Genomic DNA, 17,971 nt, shown 5'->3' on the forward strand with positions numbered 1-17,971 from the left:
TCTCTGATTTGATATCAAGCTCCTTGATACATTTTGAATTAACTTTTGTGCATGGCGAGAGAAAGGGATTCAGTTTCATTTTGTTGCATATGGATTTCCAGTTTTCCCAGCACCATTTGTTGAAGATGCTATCCTTCCTCCATTGCATGCTTTTAGACCCTTTATCAAATATAAGATAGTTGTAGTTTTGTGGATTGGTTTCTGTGTCCTCTATTCTGTACCATTGGTCCACCCGCCTGTTTTGGTACCAGTACCATGCTGTTTTTGTTACTATTGCTCTGTAATATAGTTTGAAGTCTGGTATCGCTATACCGCCTGATTCACACTTCCTGCTTAGCATTGTTTTTGCTATTCTGGGTCTTTTATTTTTCCATATGAATTTCATGATTGCTTTCTCTATTTCTACAAGAAATGCCGTTGGGATTTTGATTGGCATTGCATTAAACCTATAGAGAACTTTTGGTAATATCGCCATTTTGATGATGTTAGTTCTGCCTATCCATGAACAGGGTATATTTTTCCATCTTCTAAGATCTTCTTCTATTTCTCTCTTTAGGGTTCTGTAGTTTTCATTGTATAAGTCTTTCACCTCTTTTGTTAGGTTGATTCCCAAGTATTTTTTTTTTTTTTTTGAGGATATTGTGAATGGAGTGGTTGTCCTCATTTCCATTTCAGAGGATTTGTCGCTGATATACAGGAATGCCTTTGATTTATGCGTGTTGATTTTATAGCCTGCCACTTTGCTGAATTCATTTATTAGCTCTAATAGTTTCTTTGTAGACCCTTTTGGGTTTGCTAGGTATAGAATCATGTCATCTGCAAATAGTGATAATTTAAGTTCTTCTTTTCCTATTTTTGTGCCTTTAATTTCTTTCGTCTGTCTAATTGCTCTGGCCAGTGTTTCGAGAACTATGTTGAACAGAAGTGGTGAGAGAGGGCATCCCTGTCTTGTTCCAGATTTTAGAGGGAATGCCTTCAATTTTTCTCCATTCAGAATGATGCTATCCTGAGGCTTAGCATAGATTGCTTTTACAATATTGAGGTATGTTCCTGTTATCCCTAGTTTTTCTAGAGTTTTGAACATAAAGGGATGCTGTACTTTGTCGAATGCTTTTTCCGCATCTATCGAGATGATCATATGGTTCTTATTATTAAGTCTATTGATGTGGTGAATAACATTTATTGATTTCCTTATATTGAACCAGCCTTGCATCCCAGGGATGAATCCTACTTGATCATGGTGCACAATTTTTTTGATGTGCCTTTGTATCCGAGTGGCCAGAATTTTATTGAGGATTTTTGCATCTAGGTTCATTAGAGATATTGGTCTGTAGTTTTCTTTCTTTGAAGTGTCTTTGTCTGGTTTAGGTATCAGGGTGATGTTGGCCTCGTAGAATGAATTTGGAAGTTCTCCCTCTTTTTCTATTTCCCGAAGTAGCTTGAAAAGTATTGGTATTAGTTCCTCTTTAAAGGTTTTGTAAAACTCTGCTGTATACCCATCCGGTCCTGGGCTTTTCTTAGTTGGTAGTCTTTTGATGGTTTCTTCTATTTCCTCAATTGATATTGGTCTGTTTAGGTTGTCTATATCCTCCTGACTCAATCTGGGCAGATCATATGACTTAAGAAATTTATCTATGCCTTCACTATCTTCTAATTTATTGGAGTATAAGGATTCAAAATAATTTTTGATTATCTTCTGTATTTCTGAAGTGTCTGTTGTGATATTGCCTCTTTCATCCCGTATGTTAGTGATTTGAGTTCTCTCTCTTCTTCTCTTCGCTAGCATGGCTAAGGGTCTGTCGATTTTGTTTATTTTTTCAAAGAACCAACTTTTAGTTTTGTCAATTTTTTCAATTGTTTCTTTTGTTTCGATTTCATTGATTTCAGCTCTGATTTTAATTATTTCTTGCCTTCTACTTCTTTTGCTGTTGTTTTGCTCTTCTTTTTCTAGGATTTTGAGATGAAGTATGAGATCATTTATTTGTTGGTTTTTTCTTTTTTTAAGGAATGAACTCCAAGCAATGAATTTTCCTCTTAGAACTGCTTTCAATGTGTCCCATAGATTCCGATATGTTGTGTCTGTGTTTTCATTAATCTCTAAGAATTTTTTAATTTCCTCCTTGATGTCTTCTATAACCCATTGATCATTCAGTAACCTATTGTTCATTCTCCAAGTGATATATTCTTTTTCCTTCCTTCTTTTATCGTTGATTTTCAGTTCCATTCCATTATGATCAGATAGGATGCATGGTATTATCTCTACTCCTTTGTATTGTCTAAGAGTTTCCCTGTGACATAATATATGATCTATTTTTGAGAAGGATCCATGTGCTGCTGAGAAAAAAGTGTAACTGTTTGATGTTGGGTGGTATATTCTATATATGTCAATTAAGTCTAGGTTATTAATTGTGTTATTGAGTTCTATAGTTTCCTTATTCAACTTTTGTTTGGAAGATCTGTCCAGTGGTGAGAGAGGTGTGTTGAAGTCTCCCATGATTATTGTATGGTGGTCTATTAGACTCTTGAATTGAGAAGAGTTTGTTTGATGAACATAGCTGCACCATTGTTTGGGGCATATATATTTATGATTGTTATGTCTTGTTGGTGTATGGTTCCCTTGAGCAGTATGTAGTGTCCCTCTTTATCCCTTTTGATTAACTTTGGCTTAAAATCTATTTTATTTGATATGAGTATGGATACTCCTGCTTGTTTCCGAAGTCCATATGAGTGATATGATTTTTCCCAACCTTTCACCTTCAGCCTATGTATGTCTTTTCCTATCAAATGCGTCTCCTGTAGGCAGCATATTGTTGGGTCTTGTTTTGTGATCCATTCTACTAGCCTGTGTCTCTTGATTGGTGAGTTTAAGCCATTAACATTTAGGGTTATTATTGAGATATGGGTTGTTCTTCCAGCCATATTTGTTTATTTATGTTACTAAACATGGTTTGTTTTCCACTTTGATTATTTTCCCCCCTTTAGTGTCCTACCTCCCACTGTTGGTTTTCATTGTTATTTTCCATTTCCTCTTCCTGTAATGTTTTGCCAAGGATGTTTTGAAGAGATGGTTTTCTAGCTGCAAATTCTTTTAACTTTTGTTTATCGTGGAAGGTTTTAATTTCATCTTCCATCCTGAAGCTTAATTTCGCTGGAAACACAATTCTTGGTTGGAACCCATTTTCTTTCAGTGTTTGAAATATGTTATTCCAGGATCTTCTAGCTTTCAGAGTCTGTGTTGAAAGATCAGCTGTTATCCTGATTGGCTTACCCCTAAATGTGATCTGCTTCCTTTCTCTTGTAGCTTTTAAAATTCTCTCCTTATTCTGTATGTTGGGCATCTTCATTATAATGTGTCTAGGTGTGGGTCTCTTATGATTTTGCACATTCGGCGTCCTGTAGGCTTCTAGGATTTGGGGTTCTGTCTCATTCTTCAAGTCTGGGAAGTTTTCTCGAATTATTTCATTGAATAGATTGCTCATTCCTTTGGTTTGAAACTCTGTTCCTTCCTGTATCCCAATGACTCTTAAATTTGGTCTCTTGATGTTATCCCATATTTCTTGGATGTTCTGCTCATGGTTTCTTAACAGTCTTGCTGAGCTGTCTATGTTCTTTTCAAGTTGAAATACTTTATCTTCATTGTCTGATGTTCTGTCTTCTAAGTGTTCTACTCTGCTGGTAGTATTCTCAATTGAGTTTTTAAGTTGGCTTATTGCTTCCTGCATTTCTAGGATTTCTGTTTGTTTGTTTTTTATAACCTCTATTTCCCTGTATAGTTGATCTTTTGCTTCTTGGATTTGTTTATGTAATTCATTGTTGAAGTGATCTTTCATTGTCTGATTTTGCTGTCTGATGTCTTCCTTGAGACTCCAGATCATCTGAAGCATGTATATCCTGAATTCTTTATCTGACATTCCATCAGCTGCAGCTATTACCTCTTCTAAAGTTGAGTTGACCTGCAATGCTTGTGGTCCTTTCTTTCCTTGTCTCTTCATACTGTTCGCGTTCCTTTCTTCTTGGTGAAACTGTTGTGCTATTGAATTTTCCCCCTATATATTTATATTGGTCTTGTATAGTTGCAAAGTCTCCCTCGCAGGCGCGGGCGGCGGCTCTGCCCCTCCGCCAATTGGGGCAATGTGCCTACCACGCCGGCAGGCCGCTGGGCCTGCTCTGCCAGTCGGTAGCAGGTCCGCCGTCCTTGCAGGCGCGGGCGGCGGCTCTGTCCCTCTGCGGGCCGCTAGGCTTGTTCTGTCGGTGGTCGCAGTTCTGCCTACTTTGCAGGCGCAGGCAGCGGCACTGCCCCTCTGCAGGCCTCTGGGGCTGTACTGCCAGTGGGTCGCAGGTCCGCCTACTTTGCAGGCATGGGGGGGGGGGCGGCTCTACCCTTCCTCAGGCCACTGGGCCTGTTCTGTCTCTCGGTTGCAGGTCTGACCTGTTCTGATGGTGGTCTCAGTTCCGACTACCTTGCAGGCGCGGGGGGGAGGGGGCGGCTCTGCCTCTCAGCAGGCCGCTGCTCCTCTTCTGCCGGTGGGTCGCAGGCCCGCCTACCTTGCAGGAGTGATTGGAAGCTCTGTCCCGCCGCGGGCCACTGGGCCTTTTCTGTCGGTGGTCACCCTTCCCCTACCTGGCAGGCGAGGGGGGTGGGGGGCGGCTCTGCCCCTCAGCAGGCCGCTGGGCCTGCTCTGTGTTTGGTCCCAGTTCCCTCTACTATCGATATTTTCTTTTCTTGACACTTTTTAAAAAATAAAATTTTGTTGAAGATTTTCCATTAAAATTTGTCTACATCATCAAAATTTTGAGTTATATAGTCCAGGAAAACACTTTAAAAAGCATTGCAAAGGTAGAAATGTAATTGTGTCTTACCTGATGTGTTATTCAGCTTTTTATCATTGTGAAAAAAAATACCTAAGAAAATCAACTTAACGGAGATATTATAACTTTCATATGAGGTGTCCCCTGAAAACTTATTTGATAATGCAGCAATATTCAGAGGTGGAATGGTTGAATTGTGACAGCTGTAATCTGACCTGTCCATCCATTACTATGGAATGTCTAAGTAGTAACTGCAGACACATGGGGTGTGGTAAGAGGAGGTGGGTCACTGGGGAGCATGCCCAGAAAGTATTGTTCTTCCTGAGGCCCCTTCTCACTCTCACTCTCTGCTTCTGAGCATTTACACTTATTTGTATAAGTGCTACCTCCCCTTGGGCCCAGAACAATGGAGTCAGTCCTCTATGAACTGAGACTTTCTGAAACCATGAGACTCAAATTACCTTTTCCTCCGGAAGTTGTTTTCTGCTATTTTGGTCACAGAAAAAAGGACACTGACAGGAGATAAGATTTATTTTGGTTCACAGTTTCAGAGGTTTCAGTCCATGGTCTATTAGCTAGATTGTTTTGGGCCTGAGGTGAGGCAGAACATCATGGCAGGAGGGCATGATGAAGAAAAGCTGCTTACCTCACGGCAGCCAGGAAGCAGAGAGAGCAAAGGAGGAACCACAGACAAGATAGTCCCTTCCAGGGCAACCCCCCACCACCCCAGAGACCACTTATTTCAATTAGGCCTCACCTCCTACTTTCCCAACCTCCCAATACTGCCACCAAACTATGAATCCCTCCATCCTTTGATGAGGTCAGATGATCCAACCACTTTCCAAGAGCCTCACCTCTGAATACTGCTCTATGGGGACTATGCCTTCAACACATGAGTCTTTGGGGGAAGACTTACATCATTCCCAAACTGTTACACTGGTTCAATTGACTCTTTCTATATCTCAAATAGAATAGGAATGACAAATAAATGGGAGGATGGGTAGAAGATAAAATAATCCTGGAGCAGTTCATATCAGAACCAAATAGCTCTCACATGATTATTTCACAGCATAATTAGAAGAATCTGTCAGTTACCTGTTTTATCCAGGGCTGGGGACGACCCACCAAGTTTTGGAATGAACGCCAGGTGATGCCTATGAGCTGATGACCAAAAGAGGTAACATAGGTGATCTCCTCCCTGAATAAGCTCTTCTTGTTCTGATCATTTGAGAGTCGTTCTAGTTCAGATTTTGTTTCTCCACAGATGGGGGATTTTTCATAAAAATCAGCTAATGCTTCTATGACTGACTTTTCATTCGTTGAAGGCATTTCAGTGTTGTTGGCTGGAATAAAAGTGGATAACAGGCCTCAGATTACTACCTCATTAGTAACAGATTACTACCAGTTTTACCAGGTTTTCTGTGAACTCTTATTTGTATAACTCCTAAATTCTGAAACTTGAGTACAAAAAAACCAACATAATCACTTGTAAATTAGATAAAAATACTCACAGTATTCACTGACAACTAAATTTATTTGGTTACCACATTAATATGTAAATTCACTAGGCTGTGTTTTAATGAGCTACTGCATTGCTAATCCTTAACCAACTTAATTTGGCAAAAATATGGAAATGTTAGAGATTCACATACCTTCTGACTTTTGCTTTATTATACCATTAATGACATCAAAGAAGACTTCAGCAGGATTGACGTAGTGCTCACAGCTGTAACCTAGAAAAGACACCAGCAAGAACTCCACATAGGTCTTGGAAAATAGAGCAGACTCAGTAAGTCTGATGGAGGTAAGGCTAGGGAAGACTGACTCAATAACTTCTTTCTCCTTGCTCTCTTTTCGTCTCACTGATTTATCCTTTCCTCTTATACATTTAGTCCTACAATATTTCATACACTCTGTCCCCAAGTTAAAAAGAAATATTCCAAAACATTTTTGAAATCTATAGACCATCTTATATTAATCCTTACTTCTCATAAATCTTTGAACCCCAAGTAGCTTTCAATATGTCTTGGTGCTTATTAGTACTTCTTCAAAAATCTAAATATAGGTCCAAGAAAAACTATTAAGTTTCTTGTGCACTTTCAGTTCATGTAAAGAATGCTGAAACAGCAATATGCATATCAGCAAGGATTGCTTGGCTACCTACTAAATCCATAGATCCAAAAAAATCACCTCTCAATCTGCCATAACTCCAAATAGACAAGAAATTCCCATAGAAGCTTTATCAAGAGAATGTGACCAGCACAGCACACCTGAGCTCTCACTTCAACTTCCTGTGGCACAATCATCTAAACTTGGCCTGAGCTCTGACTTTTCACTTCATTTCCCCTGGATTCCCCAGATTCACATGTGTTTGATTATTTTTAAACAACAAAGATTTAATAAAAACAAATTGAGGAAGATAATAGCAACAATTTGATTTGGGGTCATGGAGAAACATCTATAATAATACCCAAAAACTTCTAAAAAGAAGAAGATGGATAAGCCATTAAAGAAATCATAATATTTAATCTGAAATAGAACCAAGCAGCCTGGAATGTTTGGTTCATTAATGTCAGATTCAGGGCCAGCCATTCCACTCAAGACCACACCACTCAAGATCTACATCTTCAAACTAAAGTTACTAGAAAATGCAGCAGCATCTCATGAACCCTCAGGAAGGCAGAGCAAGATCATGTGTCAGGGGAAATACTGGACAACAACAATCTGTTACATGGTCCAAAAGGCAATGATTTGGGACTTTTAAAAATGTTCAACCGACGAAATAACTAGCTGTAAATCCAACATGTTAATTACTTAACTGTAAGGGAAAGGTCACCACAACTGGGAATAGAACAGGCAATGAATTGCCCATGAGAAATACACGTGTATTCCCCCGCCCCCCCCACACACACACTATGCATACTCACATAGGAGAAGAGAAAGAGAGAGCCCTGAACAATAAGCAAGTGCTACAAAATGAGGGAACACTCTGGCACCAAACTGATCAAAAATGTTTTAGGGTGGTGAAAATCCAGTTAGGTCTATGCAAAGATCAAGCAGCACTGTTGCTACCCCCTCTGCTCTCCCCAGGAGTCTATGAATGAAGGATCATGCATGAAAAGGTCAACTACACCTGCTGATTTGAAGTACTCCAAAGCCATCTTGGCAGGACCATGGTACATTAGTTTTCCTGAGGCCAATATGGTGAGGCTGTCAAATAGCTGGACGATGGAATACTGAGGCTGATAAATAGAGAAGATGATTGTTCGTCCCTGCTCTGAAAGTCTAAGTGAAAAAGGGAAAATAATGAATTATTAAACTTCAAAAAAATACTTTATTCATGTCAGTAGAGCATTTTCTCTCAGTTCAACTTGATCTCGTCCCACAAACTTCTCATTTCAATTCATATTATATACTTGGTGTTAGCACAAAAGGACAAGGCTGGGTGCAAACTTCATGGATCATTTCAGCCTTTTATTCCAGAAGGGGATTACATTCACAGGAATGGACCCACTCTTCTGGTGGAAATTGAGCCCCTGGACAAAGGAGGCTTCTGGGCTTATATAGCTATACTGAGAGGTGACTTAATTAATGATCTTATTAGTTTGGGGCACTTAGGAATTTGGGGTATGACATACTTGGTGAAATGGGAAAGATCTAGGGTCAGTGGTCAGTTTGGGCACTCAGGAAATAGGTTTGTGAGAATTTGAAAATTTGTTTTTACTGGGAAATATTTTTACTTGGGGAAGAATGGAGGGTCTGGGGTCAGCGTACAGTGCTTGTCTCTTTCCCTTCAGGGTCCTACTGTACTGTCACTGGGAAAGGGTTTATTTGGGGAAGGATTAATGCTTTGGCTTCCTTTCTAGGGATTGTTCTGTCACTGGGAAGAATGAACTGGGAAAGGATCAATGCCGTTAATGTGCTAATTTTCCTCTGTCCAAGCCATACTATTTTAGGGTTTGTCATATTCCATATCTCATACTTGGAAACCGGGGAACCTAAATTTAATCTTTTTTAAAGAAGATAAAGATTCTTAAAATTTGATGCATCAACAGTCTAGAATTGGCTAGAATTTTAGTGAAAATGCAGGTTCCTATATAGTCTTCCCAGACAGTGAATTACAATATATGGAGTTATGTATAGGGAATCTGTATTATTAATAAGCATCACAGATAATCTCATTTTGAGGAGTAGTTATGGACCAATGATTAAAAGAATATCATATAACGAATTCTCATTGATCATTTAACTATTCTGGCTCATTAGGAATTGGTTTTCACTTCTATCCTCATGATATATTATTACTAAGCACTCAGAATATCTTCACTAAATGCTTTAGAGTTAAACTCATTTCCATTTACAAAATGTTGTTATAAGGCAATTCTAATATTATCATTTCCCTCCATTTTACAGATAAGGCTTAAAGGTCAAGCAACTGAAAAGGGACTCACAGTTACTAAGGGGCAAGTTTGGGATCTGAGCTCTGAACTAATGCTAAGCTAGGAACACTGCTAAACTATCTTTTATAGAAGTTATTACTTATGGGTAGAAGAAACAAAGGCCACAGTCACTATTCAAAACAGTTATTTAAATTATTTTAAGAGAAGAATCATTTTAATTTAAAATTTGATAAGCACCTTGTGCATCTAGCAATGTATCCAAGAATGTTCTGATTCAATGAGAAACACAAGATAGGAATCTGTAATTTCAATATGATGATTAGAAGTAGCTAATGGTTCCTTGTAAACAAACAGAGGGTTACAACCCAGTCTTAAAATAATATAAGTAGAATATTGAAAGCACTAACAGGAGTGAGTTAAGAAAAGAGATACTCACGGTTAAAGAACAAGGTGAACAAAGAGTAAAGTGAACAGGTCTATTCTGAAAGTACCAGAAGCAGTTCTGTGTCACACAATAAGCAGTGCTTATGTGTGTGCTTGTCTTGGTGTTGTGTTGGGTGAAAAAGATAACTAAAGTGAGGAGCAAAACAAACTCATGATGAACCCTTCACTTAGAAACTGCAACTTTAAAGACCATAATGAGTTGGGAAATGTCTGGAAGATGGAAATGGGATTGCTTGGGAGCCATGTCATTCAATGAGTGCTGAGTGTAAATAGACGGTATGGAGAAGCGGTGAAATCTGAATAGCCCTGGATTGAATCCTGGCAAGCCATGCTTATTGACTGGGGAGTGCAGACAGTGGTGTGGCCTCCCTCATTGGAATCTGGAGTAGGTAGTATTTTCAGTGGAAGGGCATGATGGCAGAAAAAAAACTATGTAGGGAGCACCAGAGAGAGCAGGAGGGGCTATAGACGCAGTGAAGTATGACAGTGAGGAATCCAGGTGAGAAAAGCAGGATTTCATCTGTATTATATTTGCATCCTTTCTGTCAGTATGAAATATTTTTCTATATTTTTAAAGATGATGTCTAAATCTTAGCTATTGAAAATTTTCTTATAGGTGATCCCTCATATTTTTCTTTCTTGTAAGAGGAAAGTCATTTCTTTCATCTCATTCTTCCACATCTTCAAGCCCCAAATCTCAGCAGTTTGTCTCCATCCTCCCATCCCAAGTCTAATCCTGAGCTGATCCTGTTGAGTCCCTTGAAAACAGACCCAGAAACTGCCCAATTCTCACCATGATTATCGTAGTCAAAGCTCCATCCTCCTTCAGCAACTCCTTCATGGGGTCCTCCCTCACCCTTGCCCAACTGCACAGTATTCTCCACAGTCATTGCTCTGCTCTAAAACTCTCAAACCATCCCCATGTCCCCTAGGGACAGGAAAAGCACACATCTGAGATGGCCTATGAGATCTATGCAATCTGCCAAGAGCCCAACTCCACCTCATATCCTAATCCACCTGTGATGGTCTGAACTGGGTCCTCCCCAAACTCAGGTATTGAAGCCATATCCCCTAGTGCCACAAAATGTGGCCACATTGGACACAGCACCTTTGAAGATGTTATTAAAGTTAAATGTGGTCTTCGAAAGTCCCTCATCTGCCTTTCCAATTAGGAGCAAATTAGGACAAAGACACACAATGAAGTTGATGGCCATCTACAAGCCAAGGAGAGAGGCTAAGGAAGAAACAACCCTGAGGATGCATTGATCTCAAATTTCTACTTCCAGAGCCATAAGAAAATTAAATTTTTTTGTTAAGCCCCCAGCCAACCTCTACTACCTTTAGTCCATGGGTCTGTCCCTCTGGCCTCTCTGATGTCCACACACCAGATATGACCTGCCTCAGGGCCACTACTTCTTACAACCAGAACTCTCTTCTGAATTTACAGTACATCTCTCTCTCTCTCTCTCTCTCTCTCTCTCTCTCTCTCTCTGCTCATGTGTCACATGCTTGTGGTCTTACCTGACCTTTCTGCTATTTTAAAAGCTTCCCAACTTTACATGAACTTCCTTCCCTATGCTCTTGTTTCATCTTTCTTGAACCACTTCTTGTTTATTGACTGTATTCCACTAACCAAGAGGAGCACTTTTTTAGATTCTGAATCCTCTGCACCAAGAATATCAGGTGAACAGATAGTAAATAAATTAAAAAACTACGTTGCCATAGCATTTACCTTTTCAGGAGTTTAATGACCTTATATGCTGTGTTCCAGTCTAAACCAGTTGTGGGCTCATCCAGGAACAAGATGGAAGGATCAAGGATCAGCTCCATTCCTATGCAAATCATTTTTCTTTCTCCTTTGGATTTCACCTAAAACACGAATTATTATCATCATCCACATGAATGAATGTAGTCACTGTCATTTGATGAATTAACCTGTACCATTCTTCATAGAGACATGTTATCTCATTATGTTGATTATTCTGTATGTTAAGTAAATGACACCTGGGAGAAGGAGAGGTTTCTCTTATCATATGCATAAGGTGAGGCCCAGAGCAAAGTTATCAAGTGACTGCACCTGATATGATATAAAATTAACTAGAGTGATAGTAGTGGTAATATCATGTGTTATTAAAACTCAGGCTCTAATAGTCCTGTATGTTCCTCACCAAGTCAAGTATTTAGTTTTAAGAGAGTAAGTTACAACACTAAAAAAAAAAAAAATATGACTCTGACATAAAAAAAAAATCCATACTAAGATAGGAGAGGAAACTAACTATATCGATCTTTCAGTTTTTTCTAACCACCTCCCACTGACACACTGCCTCACAAAACAATCCCAAGGGGATTGATAAAGAGAGTCAAGTAAGAGCCAGGAATATACACTTTTTACCATACCATTTTAGCATCTTTCCAATTTCATAATTTTTTCCCCAAAATGTTGTTTTCTATACCTTAACTTACCTTGGAATTCCTGATTCATCTTTTCAGAAAAATCCAGAAAATCGAATATTCCACAGGGCAACTGGCCCAGTCTTTGCAATGAGTAAATATATATGCAGGGGAGAAAGAAGGTTTTGGGGAGGAAGGAAGTAGAAAACACATCTGGAATTTGGAGTCTCCAAACAGATGATATCCAAATGCTACTCATGGCCCTTGATTGGGTATTATTAACAAATGAACTATAAAAGACATTTGGGTACCTTTATCATATGCTTGTACAAATATGCCACAATGGAATCTATTATTCTGTATAATTATTATAAACTAATAAAAACACTTGAATATAAATATAGAGTTGATGCTTAATATTAAAAGTGCTACACAAATACATGATATTACCACTACTATCACTCTAGTTAATTTTATATATCTCCCTAAATAGATAAAAACCTTCAAAAGAAAAGTATACTAAAAATGTAATTGCTTGGAGTTTTAGGAAACCTTTCCCTACAGGAGATTTTTCTTAAATTTTTTCTCTACTTTAAGTAACAAATTACAACCAATGTCGTGGAATCTTATGGAATTCAACTTTTGACAAGCTAATCAGTATTGAAGTTGGGGAATACAATGAATAATTTACAAAGGAAAAAGTCAACAAGATACTGAATGTCAAATGTCTGTCCTATTTTTCATCCTCCCTTTATATCCATGTTGATCTACTTACCTGTAAAACAAAACAAAACAAAAAGAATTTTTAAGATTAAGAAAACCTTAAAAATTGGGAACTTAAAAAAATGATTTGTATTAAATCTTCATCAATCACGAGTCTAAAGCTATTGTATATTGTAAACCATGATTGTGACAAAAAATATGGACTTAAAACAGCTGATTATACAGACACATTTTTTAGAGACATTTTGTTGATTGATAATGTGTTGATAAGGTAAGTAAATGTACTTATTTCCTTTTGCAATTATGTGAGAAGAGGTAAACAAATGAGAAATCAAAGAGAATGATGTAAGAGTCTGGAAATAAAAAACAACAACAACAAAAAAGACTGGAGAGAATGAGAAAAGAAAACTGTGAAAGAAAGAAGAAAGCCTTTGCAAAATAACTTTATCACTCCACAAATTAGAAGTAACTCCAGAGGTAAACAAATATCATTTGGAAGCCCAATTACAACAAAGTGAATCACAGCACAAGAATTAGCGAGTCCCAATCAGTTCACACAGAAGGAGGTAGTGAAGGAAAAGCAGAATTAAGATTTGGGTGACAAAACAAATGCTTTAAGATGCAATATTACAAAGTTTAAGACCTGGAGAAACTTGATGATAGGTTACCAGAGTAGAAAAAGAGCACAGAGTCCCCTAACCCTAAAACTGAACCAGATCGGTAAAGTGGGACAGGGCAACAGAGAGAGAAAGGAGGGAGCAGAAAAACGCTTAAGCTCACCCACTTAAAAGCAAGTAGAAAGGCAGACAAAATTTAAAGTGTGACAGGAACAGCAGGGTTCTTAGAACAAATAGCTTAAAACCAAATCTGAAAAGAAAACTGAACTGGAGTCCACAGTCCTTCCACCCCTTAAAGTTATCCCTTAAATCACCATGGCCATTTCCCATACCCAGACAGCTGCATCAAAGAACACAGAGTTCCTGTGCTCATAGAGTTGCTGCACTCAGTCAGTCACCAGGATCCTCACCACCACTAAAAGAATCTGATAGAGGGTAAGAGGTACACAGTGACCCACAGCACTCATAGGGACACTCCAGATTCTGCATCTGAACTCCTACACACAATAAAAACAACCAACATACAACACTGCACCCTCCAAGCAGACAGCTTCAAGCCCCTGAGCTGACAAACCAGAACAGCCTGGTGGAGGTTCACAGCAACTTGCGAATTGGCTCCTATGCCCCTGTAATATGGACAGATCCACAGCCAAAGAATGATGGTAATCTCCTAAATGTCCAAACCCCACTGAAATCTAAATCAAAATTCAACAAGGCTTTTCTTTGCCTCGGCATGGTTTACTATAATCAATTCTAACATCAACTTTGATAATATATATAACTCTTTAACTTGAGTGATAGTTGTTACCCAATAACTAACACTGTACCCTCAACCCATTTGAAAGTATTTCATCCAATGGTTTAAAGCATTAATTGGAAGCAATGTTCCTATCTTTGCTTTTCTAGCACTAGCTGATAAATGTTCCTCTTATCCCTAATTCATCTTCTTGCCTTATCTGCTACTATTTCAAATATATAACATCTATCTATTTCTCCTCTATATCTGGGTCTGAATTACCCTTTTATAACTTTACTCTCTCTTTCTTATTTTCAGTATCTCTTTTCCCTCTCCGTTTGCCCAATCTTTCTCCTTTTCCCCATTTAGCCCTCATTTAAGTATAGTAATTTTACTAAATTAAATACCCATTTTTTGGCCTGTTAGAGAAGTTTATTCCAAGCTTACACTAGATTTGAGGAACCATAAAAAACAAATAGCAAGAAGTTTTAGTTTTTCATAAGGTTGAACAGCATGAGGCTGGGCACAGAAGCAATTATAATAAAAAAATAAATATCCCAATATTATCCCAATATCAGCACTACTCTGAAAGTAGTGCTGATATTGGGATAATATTGGGATATTTGTATAAAAAATAAAAATTCAATATGTGGATATTCAACCTACCCAGGACTCTTAAGAGAAAGAAACTCACAAAATAGTCCCTCCCTTAAAAGAAGAAGTGAGAACTATACCCATACAAGGATAGACATACAAACAGTATGAAAAGGCAAGAGAATGAACTATCCCAAATTTCCCATAATGCTTCAACTGACTTCATCAACATTATAGTAGAGGAAATGTCAGAGAAAGAATTTAGAAAGTTCATAGTTAAAATGTTCTATGACCTAAAGGAAGATGTAAGAAGTGAAATTGAAAGAAAATACAGGAAGTAAAGATTATTTCAATAAAGATAAAAAAATTCTGAAAAGGCATCAAATTGAAATGTTAGAAATGAAAGGCTCAAGAAACCAAATTAAAAACTTAAATGAAAGCATCACCAATAGATTAAACTACTTCAAAGAGAGATTTTCAGACCTCAAAGACAAAGTATATAATCTTGAAAATAAAGCTGACAATAAAGGAAAGAGGTTAAGAGACCATAAATAAAATATTTTTAAAAATGTGATAACACTAAATGACCAAATTTAAGATTCATTGGGATACATGAAGGCTCTGAAATTTGAGCTAAAGGGATGCACAGTCTTTTGAATAAAATAATACTAGAAAAATTTCCAAGCCTTAAGAATGAGATAGAAATTCAAATAAAAGAGGCATAAGAATTCCAATTATAGAAAAATCACAATAGATCCACTCTAAGACACATTATAATGAAAATGCCTAACATACAAAATAAGGAGAGAATTATAAAAGCTGCAAGAGAAAAATGATTGGTCACATTTAGAGCTAAACCAATCCAAATTTCAACTCATTTCTCAACCCAGACCCTGAAAGTCAGGAGGACTTGGAATAATATATACCAACCTCTGAAATAAAATTGATGCCAACCAATAATTCCATAGCCAGCAAAATTAAGCTTCAGAATTGAAGTTGAAATAAAAACCTTCCATGATAAACAGAACCAATAGAATTTATAACTAGAAAGCCTGACCTAGAAGATACACTCATGGGAAAATTTTATGAAAAGGAAATGAAGAATAAAAATGATAAGCAGCATAGGAATGAAGTGTACTAGTAGAATAGTCAAAGGAGAATCAAGTCCACTTTAAACATTAGAAATAAAACAAAATGTCAGAGAATAAAAATCATCTCTAAATAACAAATTTGAAAGTAAATGGTCTGAAATCTTAATCAAAAGACACAGGTTGGCAGATTGGATTTAAAAACAGGACCCAAAATTATTCTGTCTCCAAGAGACTCACCTTACAGGCAAAAACATCCACAGACTAAAGGTGAAAGGATGAAAAAGACATATCATTCAAATTTTACTCATGAACAATCAGGGGCAACTCTTCTCATATCAGATAATGTGGACATTAAGACATAATAAATCAGAAAAGAAAAAGAAGGTCACTTCATGCTGCCTAAGGGAGCATAACAAAAATATAATGATTGTAAATATTAGTCCCTCAAACAAAAGAGCATCTACATACATCCAACAAACAAAATTTTTAATTTAAAAAATTAAATCAATATTATAAATCAACAAAACACTAATACTGGGTGATTTTAACAAACCTTTATCACCACTGTATAGATCCTTCAAACATAAACTAAACAAGGATTTTACAGAATTAAAAAATAAAATTAATAAGTGGAACTAATAGTCATTCATGAAATATTTCATCAATCAATGACTTGTTTCACTTTCTCCTTCTCAGCAGCACGTGGAAATTTTTCTAAAATAGACCATGTTTTAGGTCATAAAGCAAATCTTTGCAAAATAGAGAAAAATACCTTGCATTCTATCAGATCATAAAGGAATGAAGTTAGAAATCAATTATAATATTTAAAAAACAACACTTTAACACCAGGAGATTAAATACTACACATTTGAATGATGAATGCATAGTAGAATAAATCAGAGGAGAAATAAAAAAAAAATAGAAGTAAACGAGAATAGTAATACAACACATCAAAATCTCTAAGTTCATAGCATTGAGCTCATATATTATAATAATAGAAAGATGACAAATAAATAATCTAACATTACATCTCAAGGCCATAGAAAAACAAGAACAAATACACCAACACCAAAATCAGTAGAAGATAGGAAATAATTAAAACCAGAGGAGAAATCAATGAAATTGAGAATAATAAAAGAAAAAAGATTGGAGAGATCAACATAAGAAAGAATTGGTTTTTTGAAAGGATAAACAAAATTGATAAACACTAACAAAAAGGAAGAAGGCTAAAAAACAAATTCAGGATGAAAAAGGAAATATCACCACAGAATCTATTTTGAAAATGTATATCCCAATAAGCTAGAAAATCTTGACGATGTTGACAAAAACATATTAAAAAGGTAGTGCATCAAGATCAAGTGGGTATTATCCCAGAGATGCAAGTTTGGCTCAACATACAGAAATTGATAAATGTAATTTGCCATATAAATAGACTTAAGGACAAGAATCACATGATAATATCAATAGTTGCAGATAAACCATTTGACAAAGTACAACACCCATTCATTTTGAAAAACTACAGACAGAAGAAATTTAACTGAACATTAAAATGCTATATATGACAAACCCAATGCCAACATTATACTGAATGGAGTAAAACTGAAATCACTTCCTCTAAAAACAGAAACAAGGCAAGTATGCCCACTTTCACAAGTCCTTTTCAAAATAGTTCTTGAAATTCTAGCCAGAGCACTCAGGCAAGAGAAGGAATCTGTAGAAATGCAAATGTGAAAAGAAGAATTTAAATTATCTCTGTATGCTGATGATATGATACTACTATATTTAGAAGACTCAAAAAACTCCAGCAGGAGACTTTGAGAACTCATAAGTGAATTCAGTAATGTAACAGAATACAATATCAACACTCATAAATCAATCATATTCCTATACTCTAATGATGAATCAACTAAAAAATAAATTAGAAAGACTATCCTATTCACAATAGTCTCAAAAAATACTTGGGAATAAATCTAACAAAAGTGGTGAAGGATCTCTACAATAAAAAATATCGAACTCTTAAGAAAATAGCTGGGTTCAGTGGTGCATGCCTGTAATCTTAGTGGCTCAGGAGGCTGAGGCAGGAGGATTGTGAGTTCAAAGCCAGTCTCAGCAAAAGTGAGGCAGTAAGCAACTCAGTAAAACCCTGTCTTTAAATAAAATACAAAA

At 37.0% G+C, this 17,971-nt stretch overlaps 1 protein-coding gene across 2 annotated transcripts in view; it reads right to left on the reverse strand.

Moving 5' to 3' along the window:
* LOC114084410 (broad substrate specificity ATP-binding cassette transporter ABCG2-like) overlaps window positions 1-17,971 on the reverse strand; it is a 56,474-nt gene that overhangs the window by 18,137 nt on the left and 20,366 nt on the right. For both annotated transcript variants that reach the window (XM_071614828.1, XM_071614829.1), the window contains exons 7-10: window positions 11,386-11,522; window positions 7,943-8,094; window positions 6,462-6,542; window positions 5,905-6,152 (exon numbers count right to left, since the gene is read on the reverse strand). In XM_071614828.1, the coding sequence (XP_071470929.1) occupies window positions 5,905-6,152; window positions 6,462-6,542; window positions 7,943-8,094; window positions 11,386-11,522 (618 nt within the window). The remainder of the gene's footprint in view (window positions 1-5,904; window positions 6,153-6,461; window positions 6,543-7,942; window positions 8,095-11,385; window positions 11,523-17,971) is intronic.

Source organism: Marmota flaviventris, chromosome 7 (assembly GCF_047511675.1).
Source record: "Marmota flaviventris isolate mMarFla1 chromosome 7, mMarFla1.hap1, whole genome shotgun sequence".
Taxonomy (NCBI): domain Eukaryota; kingdom Metazoa; phylum Chordata; class Mammalia; order Rodentia; family Sciuridae; genus Marmota; species Marmota flaviventris.